The sequence below is a fragment of the Globicephala melas genome, chromosome 11, assembly GCF_963455315.2.
Source record: "Globicephala melas chromosome 11, mGloMel1.2, whole genome shotgun sequence".
Taxonomy (NCBI): Eukaryota; Metazoa; Chordata; class Mammalia; order Artiodactyla; family Delphinidae; genus Globicephala; species Globicephala melas.
The window spans coordinates 38035101-38051853 of record NC_083324.2 but is presented as its reverse complement, the minus strand read 5'-3'; the positions used below and the strand labels follow the sequence as shown (position 1 = coordinate 38051853).

Below are 16753 nucleotides of genomic sequence, written 5' to 3'. Positions count from 1 at the left end.
TTGGACTAGTCATCTTACATGTTGGGGCCTCCATGTCTCCCCCTCTTCCCTCAGCACCTCTGCAGTCTTGGGTCTGGGGCAGCCTTCTGGAACAGTGGGGCAGATTTCTTAAGGAGCTCTTCTCCTAAGGGATTCTTCCACATTGGGAGCAGGAGGAGTGTCCAATGAGTCTAGTGCGGAAGGAAATGTGACTTCTGACCTCCCAGGCCCAGCGCCCAGGGATAGTGTGCGTTGCTGAGGCCACACAGCCAGGTGGGCTGCAGCCCCCTGCACACCCTCCCTTCTTCCTGGGTCCTTTGCCAGGGCTCTGAGACATTGCCCAGAGCCCTGCCCAGAACTGAAGTCCCTTGGGCTTGACTAAACAGAAAGTTGAGGACAGCAGGGGCCTTGAGACATGTTCAGAAAGGTCTCTGACCAAGAGGTCCCCCTCCAAACCTGAGGAGGGTCGGGACAGGCAGGTGGCTACACTTCAGTGTGACTGTAGCCACCGGCAGGGCAGCTGGATAGCTGCAGGGCTATGGCTACGTTGGGCTCTCAGTGCAGAGCCTTCCATGAGGCTATGGGAAGTGCTCGTGCATTGCTGGAGGAGGGAGCAGCAGATGACAGGGCCGGGGTGCCTGTGGGGTGAGCCCCTAGCTCCAGGCAAGGCACCTGGACCTAGGGGTCTGCAGCCCTCTGAGCCTGTGGGAAGGGCTCGGTAAAAGGCCCGCCTCTGCTGGGCGGAGCTCCCAGGAGAACTATTCCGCCTTCGGCCGCCAGAGGGCGCAGCAGCCCGTGCTGGGCCCCGCCGGGCCGGTCGCGGAGGCTGACGTCATCGGGTCCTGCGGAGGCCGCCGGGCACAAAGGCAGCTTTGTAGGGCGGCGGCGGCGGCTCCGCGCCCTCGGCGGGACAAAGCGGCCTGGGCCGGGGTCGGCGCCGCGGAGGCGGAGAGGGCGGGGCGAGTGGGAGGGTAGGGCCGGGGACCTGGGACCCCGCCTCCGCACACCTGCCAGTCTCCCCTCGGCCTCGGGGTCCCGAGTCCTGGCGAGAGATGAGAGGCTGTGTCCGCCCCCTCGGAAGGAGTTCAACGGCCCCCACCCCCCGTCCCCGCCCCAGTCCCTCGGGCCTTTCCTGCTACCCCTGCCACTGAGAGCTGAGGATCGCCGACTGACAAGGGGAACAGAATCCCACGTCCAAGCCAGGATCCCTTCCTGCCCTCAGCGGTCAGCCCTGGATCCCGCTGAACCCCAGATGTGCGGACGGGGTGGGAGCTCCGGTGCCCTGATATCCGCCCAGCAGGAAGCGGGAGACAGATGATTCCTTCCTTCCGTCCTGAGGGAGAACCCTGCACAGAGGGACCATTGACGAGCTGGCATTGTCTGCCTGATGAACCCAGCGTCTCCCTCCCTGAGTGGGCCACGCAGGATTCTGGCCAGGATCCCCTTGTACCCGGCTTGGCAATGGGTCTGGGTGGGTTCCTGGCAAGCAGTACTTCCCTGGGTGCAGACAGCTAGGCCCCCACCTGCCCTTGGCCTTCCTACCCCTGCTCTGATTTTGAGAGCATAAGGCTTCATTGTCCCAGCACTGGTGGGGGCGGCCTCTCAATTCATCCTTGTCTTTCTTGGTTGGGAAATTCCCAGCCATGGGGGGCGGTAGGCACGGGGGTGCATCCCAGGTGTCCTGCACCCCAACAGGAGGGACTCCATGAAGGTGACTCCTGGGGATCCCCCCATTGCCTAGAACTGTTCAGGGCTGTACCTCAGCCATCCCGCATCCCTGGGTGAGGAGAGCCAGAGATTCAGTGCTCCTTGGCTGTGTGTCCCCCAGCGTTCTCCCAGCCTAAGAAGGCCCATCTTCCTGACCCCACCCATGGGTAGCTGCTTCTATGAGGCTCAGGATCCTGAGGCAGGGCCAGGCAAAGGACCCAGGCTCCTGCTCCCAGACCAAGCTGTGGATCCCAGTTTGAGGTAGGCTGTCTCCAGCCAGTGGGGACCACCACAAGGCTGATCCATCTCCCAGAGGGCCCACCCCACTCCAAATAGTTGCTCAGGCTACTGATGTGGTAGCAGCCTGGCTATTTTTAACCCATTTGGGAGGGTGGGGTGGGTGGGGAAACGGCTGGGAAGAGAGAAAGAGACAAGCTCTGAGAGAGAGTTCTGAAGAGGGAAGGATGTAGGGAGACCCTGTGGGGAGAAGCCAGCCCTGGCCTGTAGCCACTTTCCAGCTCCCCTGGGCCAGACCTCCCACCCCCAGCAGGTGGGTGGAGGCCCAGATGCCAGGTGCAGAAAGGGGAGGGGGCCCCATTAGGACTGGATCCTCTGAGGCTGTAGGAGATTCCAAGACCTAGAATAACCCCTTACCACGTTTCGGGGCAGCCCCATAGCTCCTCCTGAGGTCAGGAAATCCTCCCACTCCCCTCAGAGCCATCCCCCCCCACCCCAGAATGCCAAGCCAGCCATTAAGGCTGGAGAATACAAGTCCTGACTCCAGCCACCTGGCCTGTGGCATGGCCAGCCAGGTCCTACTTGCCCTGGGAGTCAGGGACGGGACTGCAGCTTCCCTTGGCTGAGTTCTGGGTCCAGGCCCACTCCCAAACCACTGACCCCAATCCTTGGGTCTGTTGCCCCAAAAGAGATCCTAGGGGACCTCATCCCTGGTGTGAGGCTGTGCATTCCCCCAAGTCTGTCCCCCGCCGCCTTTTTAAAAAATTTATTTTTGGCTGCGTTGGGTCTTAGTTGCTGTGCGCGGGCTTCTCATTGTGGTGGCTTCTCTTGTTGCGGAGCATGGGCTCTAGGCACGTGGGCTTCCGTAGTTGTGGTGCGCGGGCTCTAGAGTGCAGGCTCAGTAGCTGTGGCACACGGGCTTAGTTGTTCTATGGCATGTGGGATCTTCCCGGACCAGGGCTCGAACCTGTATCCCCTGCATTTGCAGGCGGATTCTTAACCACTGCACCACCAGGGAAGCCCCCCGCCAAGTCCCCCTTGAACCCCCAAAGCGGAAGCCAGCTCCCAGCACACCACCAAGGAGAGCCTCAAGCCAGCTGAGGTCTGCATGCAGCCGTGTGACCCCAAGTATGTCCATGCCTGCCAGCCAATCAGCTCCTCAGTTAACCACACAGCAACGGGCACTGGTATCCAAGGGAGCAGGGGTCAAGGCCATGGATCTCTTTCTTTTCCCTGCTTTGGTTTCCACCCTTACAGGAGACTTGACCTCACAGGTGATCTTATTTAGGAGAAAAATCAGTTTGACATTCTTTGGCATTTACTCTGTTTTCTGACCTCATTGTGGGTGGAGGGAGTCAAGGCCTGAGTGACTGAATCCTGAAGGGGGCTGAAGTCTCTCTTCTCCATCAACCCCCCATCCTCACCCAGGTTCAGCAGGCCCAGGAAGGTGGCCGGGCTTCCTGTGGGCACTGTGTCTCTCGCTTCCCTGTGCCTGGGGCCCCCAAGGGATGGGATGGTGGTTGCTGGGGAACCCAGAGCCCTGAAGAGAGGCTTGGACCTGGTGTTATAAGCACCTGGGGCTTCACAGAGAAAAGTGGGTAGTGGGTGATGAGGAAAAGTCCAGCAGGTGGCAAAAGGGCACAGGGCACAGCCCAAGCTAAGTCCTAGCAAAGGAACAGCTGCCACCTCCCAGAGATGGGGTAGCTGGAGCGCTGGCAGGGTTAGCCAGGGCCGAGCCAGGGAGGCGTGTGTGAATGCCTGGCTAAGAGCCTGGGATGTCCGCGGGCTTCAGCAAGTCCTCTGAGTGAGGAGCTGGGGAGGCAGGGTACTGCAGAGGGGAGGCACTGGGAGGAGAACTGGCAGAAGGACCACGGGGACCCCCAGGCTGGGTACCTGGGGAAGGGGTCAGGCTTCAAGCTGCAGGGAAAGGAGCTGGGGCCTTGTTCTATCTTAAAGGAGACAGAAGTCCTCCCTGAGTTGGGGGCTCCCTGGAGGGAGGAGGGTGTGGGCATGGGCACTGCTGGGGGTGGGTTGGAGATCTGTGGAGTAAGAAGATTGAGGAATCCCCAGCGGCTGGGGAGAGAAGGAGGTTCAGGTGGAGGGTCAGGGTGTTGTGCTGGGGGCTGGGCTTGTGGCGGGGTGGGGAGGGGGAGGGAAGGGGGCAGGAGGGGAGTCAAGCCTGAGAAAGGGCCCCATGAAGCTGGGCTGGAAGGGGCAGCAGTGACTCCCTCGAGGCCTCCAGGCCTGCATGCCAAAGGCTGCCCAGCGCTGAGATGACAACTGGAGTACACACCTGTGTACCCCACAGTGTGCCAGACCTGCCTGGCCCACCATTTACAACGGCAGGGCAAGTGAGGAGAGTGATCTGAGAGGTTCAGTCTCCCCCTAGGGACACACAGCTGATGAGCAGCAGAGTCAGGATTCAACCCCACCCCTCTCTGGCTACTGGGGAGTGGATTCTTGGGGCGGGCTCTGGTCTGCCCTCCCAGAGCATCCTGAGCCCCCAACCAGTACTCCTGAGAGTCTCTCCCCCTGACTAGTAAGGGAATGTAGCATTTATGTTAATGTATGTTAATGAGTACAGGGTGCCTCCGGAGTCTACTTTGCCGCATTCCTGGCAACTCCTCCCCCCCTCCCCCAGGCAATGGAGAAGGAGAGGAGAGGGAGGCCCCACCCCCAGGCCCCTCTTCCCCCCACCCCCCACCCCCGTTGGGCAACGAAGAAAACAGAAGTGAGTGAAGAGCTGTGATGTGGCTGGTGGGGGGGGCTCCCCCATCGCGGAGGGGCTGACCTCAGCCAGGGAGGAATGTGAAGGAGGCGGAGGGCTGGGGCGGAGCGGGTGGGGGTAGGGCCCCAGCTAGAGGCCCAGGGTTCCGGGCGGCCCCTCCCTCAGCCCCTCCACCTCAGCTCTGACTTGGCCCTCAGAAGGGAACAGGCAAGGAAGGAGGGGAGGAGCTCATCTTTCCAAAAAGGTGGGCTGGGGGTCCTTGGGGAGCCTGGAAACCAGGTGGGGGGATGGATGAGGGAAATGCCTGAAAGACCCTTCCTGGGAGATCCCCTGGAGTGGGTAGCAGATTGTCAGGGAAGTTAGGCCTCAGTTGGGCTTTCCAGGGCCCACTTTCCACCGCTTCCCTCCCCCCATGCCTAAGTCCTCAGGGTAGCACGTCCTAGTACCCATGTGACCGGAAGAGGGAAAGGTCGAGACTTTGGAGCCACCAGCCCTGATGGCTAAAGCAGGTGTGAGTGGGGAGCCAAGGCCCAACCCAGCCAAGGCTGGGCACTGGGAGTGTTGGCTGTAGCCTTCCTCAAATGGATGTCTCACCCCAGCCCAGTCGCACCACCCAGAGTCCAGGCAGGGTGCAAGGGGCAGGCCCAGCTGGCGATGAGGGCTGGGGAGCCAGGTGCTGGGACTTGGCACAATCAACTTATTTCCAGAAGGAAAAACCAAGGCCTTGGCAGGCTGTGCCACTGATAGGCAGCACCAGAGACCCAAGCTGCCTCCCCTGGTTTGTTCCGTTCTGTCGAGACCCAGGCCCAGGCTGCATGATTCCAGAATCCTTGGGGACTTCCAGAGCCCAGTGTGACCCACAGCCAGTGACCCTGCCCCTAGGGGGCTGCCTCCATAAGTTTCCTACCCAGGGTCTGCATACGCTGGGACCTGGGGCTGAGGAGCAGAAAGGAGACCTTGTGGGGATGGGGACAACTTTAGCTCCCACTCCTGGGGATCTCCCTTCCTGCTCCAGGGAGGGGGACACATCTGGAAGTGGGAAGGCAATGCCAAGGGCTCAGGTGAGCCAGGAACAGCCCAGTCCCTTCGGCTGGGGGTTGAGTCCCAGGGTGTTGGACAGATGGTGGGGGGTCCTGGTCCCATTTTCCAGTATGGATACTGGGTTGGGGGTGGGGATGAAACAGAGGCTGGGACCTGGGCCTGAAGAACTAAAAGCAGTGGGGGCAAGTAGGGGGTACCGTGCAGTTGGGTAGGGACCTCAAAGGTACTTGCTGATCTTGGCTGCTTGGGTGGAAAATTGTAAACAGCCAAAGAATTTTGTTTGCTTGCATGAGGCCAGGGGACGCTGCCCAGGTCCAAGGCAAAAGAGCCTGGGAGGAGGGAGAGGCCACATCCTGGAAGCCCAGGAGCTCAGGCAGGGTTATGTCACCCCCACTCCCCCTCCTGAAGGCCCCTGGTCCTCCCACTAACCCCCACCCTTCACCTGCCCACCAGCCAGCCAGGCTGGGCCAGAAACACCAGGCCTGAGGTTCAGGAAAGAGGGGCATGGCCCCACCCTGGATGGACACAGACACTTCTACTCCAGGGACTCGGCAGGAGATGGGCAGCAGAACCATGCACACTTGAAGTGCCCACGTGGCCTCCCTCACAGACCCCTGAGGAGCTGCTGATAGCCTTGGGGAGGATGCAGCAGGATGCATTTTGGGGGGATTGAGGGGTGGAAGCCCACCCTCAAGCCCTGGTATATTCACCCAGGTGGACCTGAGGGCCCCCCTTGACCATTGTCAACATTCAGCCCCTCCAAGGAAGTAGACCTGGCAGTACAAACAGGGTGTGTCCACCAGACTCACCTTTAGGCCAAGACCCCAGACCCTTCCCAACTGAGGCGCTGAGGTGTAGGAGCCCCATCCTATCCTTGAAGCCCCCTTGGGTACCTCACTCTGTGTTCGGTGGGGCAGTTCCTCCCACCTTCAACCTTGGAAGAAAGACTGAAGTTCATGGAGATGGCATAGAATGCCCCTCACCTGCCAGCAGAGACATGGGACCACCGGTCATGACGGGGCTCTGGATGGTCCCACACCCTGCAGTGCAGAAGTGAGACTTGCCGCCTGCCTCCCTGCCCTGCCTGCCCCTCTGGCTCTCTTCTCCCGCCCCAGACTGGCTGTCATCAAAGCCACTGCCAGCCAGGTGGCAGAAGTACTAAGTGGCCCAAGCCCTAAGGAAGGACTGGGGCAGGGTCTTGGGGGCCCATCAAACCTCCACTTGAGAACCCCCGCTCCGACCTCTGACCCTGACCGGCCCTTCCCAGCTGGCTCCTGGGGACTGAGATGGCAGCTGAGCCCCTCATTACCCACCTCCAGCTCCCCAGCTATGGAGGGACAAGTGAAGAAACGAGTCCCTGGGGGTGCCCCATCTGACCAATCCCTCTGCCAGAGCTGCCTGGGGCTAGGGGGTCTCTATTGCTTTTTCCTTATTTGCCTTGACTGCCGGCCTCAGTTCCAGGACCACTGCGTGGGGCATCCTGTTGCTCTGAAGCCCTACGGGGGGAGGGGTCGGCCCTACCCGCCCCTCCCTTGTGCCCGCTCCGCTCTGGCCACCAACTCCAGCCGGTCCGGCTGCCTGCCCAGTCACCCGATCCGCCCCGTAAACTTGACGGCGGGGCGCGGCTGGCTTGGTGGGGGCGGGGGCTTCTCCTTAAAGGAGCCGTCAGAGGGTGCCCTAGGGCCCCTCGGCTTCTCCCCTTCTGCAGGGTGAGAAGGGGCCAGGGTGAGGAGCCGCTGATGCCGGAGCTCTCGGTGGAGTGTGGGAAGGCAACCTGGTGTTTTGTGACGTCGCAGACCTCACGGGCCCAGAAGAGGCAGCGGCAAGTGTCAGTGGAAGGAAGGAGGGAGGTGGGAGTCCTAGGATGGGAGGGGTCTGGAAGCGGCAGAGCTAGGCGGGGGTTTGGGGAGAGCAGTCTGGAACATGCCCCGGCAGCTGTGCCCCTTGCTTGAATGCACCCCAGGACCTAGCCCCACGCCAGGGCTACTGTGCCCGGCACCTGCCCAGCCAACTTCTGGGAAAGAGGGTGGACATTGCAGCCAGAGCCTGACCCCATCTGAGAGGTCCAGGGAAGGGCTCTGGCTCAGAGAAGTGGAGGGTCTCAAAGATGGGGAAACCCTGAGGGCGAAGACGGGATGGAGAGGCTCAGGGAGACTCTGGAGGCTGGAGAGGGAAGGGCAGCTCACCCGAGCTGGGGGTGAGAATCTGCTTTAGGCCCTTGGCTCTCCCCACTTGATTCCTCTTGGGTCTGAAGTCTGAGCTCACAGAATTTCTGTGTGTGACCAGCCCCTCCCACCCTCTGGGGTGGGGAGAGAGAGGTCAAGCAAAAAGCTGGGGCTGCTGGATCCAAGTAGGAGCAGCTCCCAAATCAGAAACTGAGGCGTCTGCCCAGCCCTGGGTCTCCCGGCTGCACTTATCCCTCTGAGAAGTGGGTTTCCGGAGTGTTTCAGAGTTGAAGGCAGTGATTGACGCTGCGGTTATAATATTTGCTCACCTGCATGTCCAGAGAGACTCACACACTTGTGCACAAACACGTACACACATGTGCAACACAAACACGTATGTACTTACAAAGTGTACACCCCAGACATGTACACACTGTGTAGACATGCATACAATGCCGTGTGTGCACACATGCATGCCACACCTACATGTGTAATACAACACACATGCCACATGGTTTCACATAGATATGTACACATATGCCTGCATACACACTACCCACACACATACTCACTACAGAATACAGATACACAAAGGGATCCTTAGAAGCACATTCACACTCACAGACGCCCACACCATTGGCGCCAGCTCCAAATGTGCTTCTGTTCCTCTGTGGGCCCGTGGGTGCACAGCTACCTCCAGAGGCCTGACCCCCCTCCTGTTACCGGCACACCCATGACTGTCTTGTTTTGCTCATTGCACTTGGCACCACTGCAATGACTGCACCAATCTGAGTCCTTGTTGGTACTCTGCCCCCTCCTGCAGGAGGACCTTGTCTGTGTGCCCCACTGCCCCCAGCCCCAGTCCCAGGCTGGCATGACGTAGGCATGCAGAGTTTGTGAATTAATGCCTGTGGGTGTGTGTACATGAGGGCGGGTTACTGGGGAGGGTGACGTGGTGGGGCAGGCGCCTGCCAGTATGGGGTTGACCCCGATGGTGTGCCCAGCGTGGGTGTGTCTGTGATTGTGGCCAGGCAGGGCACCCTCCAAGGGAGAGGAGGACTTGCAAGTGGAATGCGACCCCCCAGCCTCTTTCCCCTAGGGGCTGTAATCTGATCCCTGGGGACTCCCCCCAGCCTCCCTCCCTAGCTCTCGCTGCAGCTCCTTCTCTTCCAGATCCGGGGCAGAGTCCAGGGTGGCTCAAGGCTCCTCCACACACGCCCGCTGAACCCTGAGCTCCCTGAGCTGCAGGGATGGGGCGGGCTGAGGCCGCCGCCATGATCCCAGGCCTGGCTCTGCTCTGGGTGGCAGTGCTGGGGGGTGCTGCCCCCAGCACGCCACGCCTTCGCCTCTCCTTCCAAGGTAGGTGCACCTGGCAGGCGGGAGGGCCCACCTCAGGGTGGGCAGGAAAGGGGCCCAGTGTGGGTAGGGGGCGTTGTGTTGGCTGTTGCACTGTGTGTGTGCCACCGGCTGGGTTGGATTGGGGGCACACTCAGGCCATCTCCAATTAACCCTTTCCTGGCCTCAGTCCCCAAGCTCTCTGCCCACATTCTCCTCATGCTTTCCCAGGAAGCATGGCAACAGATCCTGCCTCTGTTCCATCCCCTGCTCCCAGGGAAGTTGAGGTGTGGGGACTGTTAGAGCCCCCTTCCCACACCCCCTACACAGGGTGGTTACTAGGCAGTGGTATCATACTGAACCTAGGCTGGTGGCAGAGAACCCTCAGCCTGACTTTGGGGTTGGGGTTCTGGCTGTCCCAACATGCAGGCCTACCCCAGAACCCTTGCCTCCCCGTGCACTCGCCTGGAGACACTACTTGTCTGAGGTTGCCCTAGAAGCTCCACCTCCTTCCCCCATGGGGGCAGGGGTGGGCTGCACTGCCCCCCGTGGAAGCTCTGACCCTGGGTGGGCCTGTCCCCCTGAGTGTAAACTCACACGCGTGTAAATTCACATGTGTGTGGGCCAGGTCACATGTACAACCTTGGCCTGGAAGAAGCTCCTAGCATGACTGGCGAATCCTCAGTGGTGTCCCCACCCCACAGAGCTCCAGGCCCAGCACGGTCTCCGGACCTTCAGGCTGGAGAGGACCTGCTGCTACGAAGCTCTGCTGCTGGATGAGGAGCGTGGGCGCCTGTTTGTGGGCGCTGAGAACCATGTGGCCTCCCTCAGCCTGGACAACATTAGCAAGCGGGCCAAGAAGGTGCCAGGGACCCCCAGCCTCAGCACCGCCCCGGGACCCCACTCCAGGCTTCCTGGAGGATGGGCCCCCTGAGTGGACGACACCCTCAGCATAGAGAACATCCTGAGTCCCTGACCTGTGTTCTCCCTCCCCCACCCTCCCCATAGCTGGCCTGGCCGGCCCCTGTGGAATGGCGAGAGGAGTGCAACTGGGCAGGGAAGGACATTGGCGTGAGTGTTGGCTGCCTGGGTGGGAGTGGGGAGGGTCAGCCCCTCACTCTAGAGATGGGCAGTGCTAAAACAGAAGCCTGCCTGTTCTGGCTATGATGGGGGCAGGAGGGTTGAGGTGGCTGAAGTCCAGAGGTAGTGAGTCAGGGTGGGGGCTATGTGATTCTTCTTGGAGGCCTCTGCGTCATGGGGGGCAATGCAGGCATGCTTCCCAATGAACCCATTCTGGTGAGAGGTGAGCCGGGCTGGTCACCAAGGGCACCTGAGCCCCTAGAGCCCATGTTAGTACTGGCCTGGGCTAATGCAGAAAAGAAGGGGTGGGAGTGCCACTGGTGAGCTGGGAGCCCTTAAGGCCACCTCCCTGGGGGAGGCCTCATTGTTCCTGCCCCTGCCCACGTGCGCGCTAGACTGAGTGCATGAACTTCGTGAAGTTGCTGCATGCCTACAACCGCACCCACTTGCTGGCCTGTGGCACAGGGGCCTTCCACCCAACCTGTGCATTTGTGGAGGTGGGCCAGCGGCTGGAGGTAAGGCTAGGTCTGGTCAGGGAGGGAGGTTGGGAGGGTAAGAAAGGGCCTACAGTAACAACTCCCCCCTGCCTCCCAGGAGCCCATGCTCCGGCTGGACCTTCGAAGGCTAGAGGATGGCAAGGGCAAGAGTCCTTATGACCCCAGGCATCGGGCTGCCTCCGTGCTGGTGGGTGAGTCCAAAGGCTGGGGCCCCAAGAGAGCTCCTGGAACCCCTCAGAGACTCTAGTATCTCACAAAGTCCCAAGACCCTCCCTAGAGCCCCAGGGATCCCCCATAGCCTCACTGACTCCCCAAGAGCCCCCAGAGCTCCATAGTGCCCCCAACCCACCACAAGAGCCTTTGGTTTCACTAAGCAGCCTTGCCGTGTCTACAGGGGAAGAGCTGTACTCGGGAGTAGCCGCAGACCTCATGGGCCGGGACTTTACCATCTTCCGCAGCTTGGGTCATCGTCCAAGTCTCCGAACGGAACCACACGATTCCCGCTGGCTCAACGGTGAAAGACTGGTGGGACTGTTGGGAGGGGGCCCTCATCTCCAACAGAGCAGGTGCTGAGTAAGGCCCATAAAGGGAGTGAGCAGTGAGTGCTCACCAGGTAGCTACCCTGGGTCAAGCCCTGCACTAGGCACTGGGTCGCAGGGTGGACAAGATAGATATGGCCCGTGCCCTCTTTGAGTTCACAGACCTCAGATCTAATACACAATAAGATCAGTTCCAATGGCCAGGAGATATAATGAGAGAATGGAGAGGAAGGGAAAAGGAGACTAGGCAGCGGTGGTGGTGGTGGGAGGGTTGGGGAAAGGAAGATACCCTGCTGAGAAAAGGTATGTGCTAATGCCCAAAACACAGCAGGATTGCGGGAAGAGCATAAGAGCATTCCAAGCAGAGGGAATAATTAGTGCAAAGACCCTGGGGGCAGGAACAAGCCAAGGAACAGACTCATGAAGGGAGCAATGATAAGGGGTCCGGACTGTCAGCACAGGGTAGGGCCAGGGTAGATTCTAAGAGTGATGAGACCCAGCAGAGTATTTGAAGCAGGAGTGGGGGCATCTACTTCCTGCTAGAGAGGAAGATTCATGAGTGAAGGTAAAACCAGGTACCCCATATCCCTCCTTTCTTGGCCCACTGGCATAGAGAACTGCCAGGGGAGAGGCGAGAGGCCCACCACTGGCCAGGGTCTGCTTGCCTGTGGGCCCAGGTAGCCATGGTCTCTGCTGCCCTCTCGTGGCTTCTTCTTGACTCGCAGGCCCTCTTTCTTTCGATTGTGTCCTCGGGGAGCAGCATCTGAACTTGGTCCCAGAGGCTGGGTGGTCAGCTGCTGCCCTGAGGGCTTCTGCCGGCACGAAAGAAAGGGGAGGCAGTGCCTGGGCCTCCTAGCAGGGGGCAGGGCCAGGACCTTGCTGACCCCACGCCTACTGCTGTGGTCAGAGCCCAAGTTTGTCAAGGTCTTTTGGATCCCGGAGAGTGAGAACCCGGACGACGACAAGATCTACTTCTTCTTCCGTGAGTCGGCAGTGGAGGCCACGCCGGCCCTGGGACGCCTGTCTGTGTCCCGCGTTGGCCAGATCTGCAGGGTGAGGAGTCCCTGGGCCACATTCGGTGATCCTGCCACCGCCCCTTTGCCTGTCTGTTGGGGCCTCGCCCTCATCCCCTCCTACTGACCCCGCAGAACGACGTGGGTGGCCAGCGCAGCCTGGTCAACAAGTGGACTACGTTCCTGAAGGCGCGGCTGGTGTGCTCAGTGCCCGGTGCTGAGGGCGATACGAACTTTGACCAGCTCCGTAAGTGCCAATAATGGAGGATGGGGTGTGGGGAGGGGGCGCAGGGGCGCAGACCCTGAGCCTGGCTGTGCACCCTCCCCCAACTTGGTCCCTTCCCTGCAGAGGACGTGTTCCTGCTGTCCTCGCGGGATCGCTGGACCCCGCTGCTCTATGCTGTCTTCTCCACGACCAGGTAAGGTGTGGGAGGTAGTGGGGCAAGGCTGGCTAGGCCCCACTTGAGCCCCTTACTCCACTTACATCTTCACCTGCAGCAGCATCTTCCAGGGCTCCGCAGTGTGCGTGTACAGCATGAATGATGTGCGCCGGGCTTTCCTGGGACCCTTTGCACACAAGGAGGGGCCCGTGCACCAGTGGGTGTCCTACCAGGGCCGTGTCCCCTACCCCCGACCTGGCATGGTGCGTAGCCCAGGGACTCCCACCACAACCCACTTAAAGCTTCAGGGGTGGAGAATTTGGCCTGGGGTTTTCTTGGTGAATGTTGTGTCTTCTTTTTTTTATGGGTGGGAAAACATCATCTTCATTAGACAGGGCTCCTCAGGGGAAGGCCATGTTTCCCTCTCAGACCCCCAAAGGCAAGGCTGGAGCTCCTCTCTCAGATTCCCAGGGCAGGGCTCTGTCCAACACCCGCCCCCTGTGCGTGCGCGCGCACACACACACTCACACATGCTCCAGGTTCCGGGAGGTGTCCTGTGGAGGGCTGCCCACCAGGCCTTCATATCCACATCCTTGTCATGCCTCCTTCCCACCCCCCAGTGCCCCAGCAAGACCTTTGGCACCTTCAGTTCCACCAAGGACTTTCCTGATGATGTCATCCAGTTTGCCCGGAACCACCCCCTCATGTACAATTCGGTCCTGCCCATGGGGGGGCGCCCCCTCTTCCAACAAGTGGGTGCCGGGTACACCTTCACCCAGATCACTGCGGACCGTGTAGCAGCTGTTGACGGATACTACGACGTCCTCTTCATTGGCACAGGTCAGGGTCCTGCCACGACCACCCACAAGACCCAGCCCAGGCTCTTTGGCCTGTTAGTGGAATCTCCCCCTGTTCAGTCCCATCTCCATATTTTTCCGGGGGCTGTGCCCCCATCTCCTTCTGGATGCTGCTCTGATTGCTCCAACCCACATTCTTCACCATCCCAACCATGCGGAGGGTGGAGGCCTCAGAGGTGAGGAGACCCCTGGCCCTGGCTGTCAGGGAACACAAGGAGTCACTCAGCCTTCTCATCCCTGCAGATGCTGGCACGGTGCTGAAGGTGATCTCCGTCCCCAAGGGTGGCCGGCCTAATGCTGAGGGGCTGCTCCTGGAGGAGCTGCACATGTTTGAGGTGAGGCCTAGCCCCCATTGCCTGGGGTACCCCCACCCCACGGAGCTCTGATCCCAGCACCCCTCCTCCCTCTCAGGACTCAGCTGCTGTCACCAGCATGCAAATCTCCTCCAAGAGGGTAAGTGACCAGAAGGCTTGCGGGCGGAATGGACCCAGCCTCTTCCCAGGTGCCCCCACCCCCATTCTTCTCTTGGTAATTACAAGCCCCGGTTTCGAGTACAGGCTCTGCCTTCACTAGACTGTGGGACCTGAGACCTCAGTGTTCCCTTTTGTCAAATGGGGGAAGGGATCCCTGACCTATGGGAGGCAGGCACGGGGCCACCCAAGGTCAGCCTGGAGCCCCTTGTACCCCTAGCACCAACTGTACGTAGCCTCTCGGAGCGGGGTGGCCCAGATCCCGTTGCACCGCTGCGCTGCCCACGGCCGCGCCTGTGCCGAATGCTGTTTGGCACGTGACCCTTACTGCGCCTGGGATGGGGCCGCGTGCACGCGCTTCCAGCCCAGTGCCAAGAGGTGGGTAGGATCAGGGGCGGGCTGCCTGGAGGGAGTCTTTATCTGCCCCTGGCTAAAAGAAGGGCTCACGGAGGCTCTAATGTCCCCTCTCCCCAGGAGGTTCCGACGGCAGGATGTAAAGAACGGTGACCCCAGCACACTGTGCACCGGGGGTGAGTGTCCCAGCTGCTCTCAACCCCCATCCCTTAAAGACTGCCCCACCCTGCCCTGCCTTGTCTGAATCTGACATTCCCTTTGCCCCCAGACTCATCCCATCCTGCGCTGCTGGAGCGGAAGGTGTTCGGTGTGGAGGGAGGTAGCGCCTTCCTGGAGTGTGAGCCCCGCTCGCTGCAGGCGCGCGTGGAGTGGACCTTCCAGCGCGCGGGGGAGGCGGCCTACACTCAGGTGAGCCTCCCCTCACTCCCCTCCCAACCAGGCCCTTGTTCCGACTCCTACGTCCAGGAAGTGCGCGCCCTGATTAATGAGGCCCTTGGCCTGCTCCGCACATCTAGATGCGATCCAGCTCTGCCCAGTGAGTCTCCGCCCAACCAGACCCCTAACGCCCAGTTTGGCCCCTTGCCTGCACTCCGCATCCTGGTGAGGCCCCATTCCTCTAACTAGGCGCCTGACGCCCGCGCCCCAGCCCAGTCCGAACGAAGCCCCGCCCTTTCTCCGCCCACTGGGGAGGGTCTCTGACGCGCCCCCACGTTCAGGCGAGCCCCGCCCTGTTCCCTAACGTCAGCCTCACGCTGATCCGGCCTGCAGGTGCCCGCAGAGGAGCGAGCTGAACGCACGATGCGGGGCCTGCTGCTTCGCTGGTTGCGGCGTGGGGACTCAGGCGTGTACCTGTGCGCAGCCGTGGAGCAGGGCTTTTCGCAGCCAATGCGTCGCCTGGCGCTGCACGTGCTGAGTGCTGCGCAGGCTGAAAGGCTGGCCCGGACCGAGGATGCTGCGCCCGTTGCGCCTCCGGGCCCCAAGCTCTGGTACCGGGACTTCCTGCAGCTGGTGGAGCCGGGCGGCGGTGGTACGAACTCCCTGCGAATGTGTCGTCCGCAGCCCGCGCCGCGCCCACCGCCTCCCGAGTCGCGGAGGAAGGGCCGCAACCGGAGGACACACGCCCCAGAACTGCGTGCTGAGCGGGGGCCGCGCAGCGCAGCGCACTGGTGACTCGGCCGTCCCCACCCTGGGGACTGGGGAGGTGGCAGCAGCAGAGAGAGGGGGCGGTCAGACCCTGGGAAGCAGCTAGGGCCCCGGCACACAGCGGTTCCTGGTGGAGGGAAGACACCGACCCGACAGGCCCTGGCCAACAGGCAGCCATACCGGCTTATTTATTAACAGAGAATAATCCTTGAATGCAACCCCGATAGGGGCGGCCCAGGCTGCGCACAGGGTCCAGCTGGTCAGGAGGAGGCAGAGAAGCAGGGTCCCCGAGCAACGACCTGGGTGGGGGAGGTGCCCAGAATGCCCACCCTGGGGGAAGGGCCGCCTCTTTGGGCAGTGAGCAGAAAGCTGTGAACAGGCTGGGATGGGGGTGGGGGTGGGGCAGGCCGACTGTACTAATGCAATAAACATGTTATCAGCTGAAGCTGGAACGGCCCCATCAGACAGCCGCTGGTCTTAGTGTTACTGACCCAGGTTCTTGGACTCTTTAATCAATAGAAGTTGGTAAGAGGCCAGAGGAGAAATTCGGGCAAGGCTTTATTGGGGCTCATGCTACAGAACAAGAGAGTGAAAATAAGAAACAGGTGCCCAACAAGCAACAGGTGCCCTTGCTTGCTTGCTGGGGGAACAAGGGTTTGGGGGAGGGTGGCTCCGAGCTGGTTCCTTAAATGGAGTGAGAGTAGGGGCACATCCATGGGTCAGGCCAGAGGGGTGACTTAGGTGGTCTGTCCACCCTCTTGGTGGTGTCGTGGGCAGGAATCCTGAGTGGTCCCCTGCTTTTGCTCCCAACACCTCAGAAGTGGCAGTTGGGTTTTTGGTTTTTTTGCGTCTTGCTCATAATTTGCCCCAGTTGCAGGTGTGTGTGGTTATTTTTACTCCCTTAGAGTTTCTTGTATTCTGTTGCTCCAGGAGATGTTTGTCCAGGTGTAAGCACTGCAGCAAAGGGTCTCAGGTCCCAGCCTGTCTCATTCCCCCCTGAGGGATTCTACACCCTTTATTTTTAAGGATTAAGGGACCGGAGGTCGTCTTCTTCTGAAATGTCTTCCTGCTGGATAGGGGCTGCAGATCCTAACCTACCCTATAGGTATAGAAGTCCCTTGCTGACTGTTTTAGGGACCTGGGTTACCCTTGGCTGGAGTGGGTTGAAATCCTTGAGCCATCATGAGCCTTCCTTGAAACTGTTGAAGCCTAGAAAACACAAACTTAA

General features: G+C 60.6%; 1 protein-coding gene across 8 annotated transcripts; it reads left to right on the top strand.

The window, feature by feature from the left end:
• The first annotated feature begins 1067 nt into the window (after nt 1-1067).
• SEMA3B (semaphorin 3B) lies at nt 1068-15898 on the top strand. Of its 8 annotated transcripts, none has more exons than XM_060308233.2 (19): nt 1068-1425; nt 7148-7520; nt 9031-9216; nt 9897-10054; nt 10201-10263; nt 10668-10787; nt 10867-10960; nt 11164-11283; nt 12216-12361; nt 12457-12568; nt 12671-12740; nt 12820-12964; nt 13322-13541; nt 13802-13893; nt 13970-14011; nt 14249-14406; nt 14503-14558; nt 14651-14790; nt 15151-15898. In XM_060308233.2, the coding sequence occupies exons 3-19, from the start codon at nt 9108-9110 to the stop codon at nt 15550-15552; spliced, it is 2247 nt and encodes a 748-aa protein (XP_060164216.1). In that variant the 5' UTR covers nt 1068-1425; nt 7148-7520; nt 9031-9107; the 3' UTR covers nt 15553-15898. The 8 variants fall into 8 exon arrangements, with proteins under 8 accessions (XP_060164216.1, XP_060164218.1, XP_060164215.1 ...); XM_060308235.2 differs by having other exon boundaries at nt 9016-9216; XM_060308232.2 differs by having other exon boundaries at nt 7148-7542.
• The last annotated feature ends 855 nt before the right edge of the window (nt 15899-16753 follow it).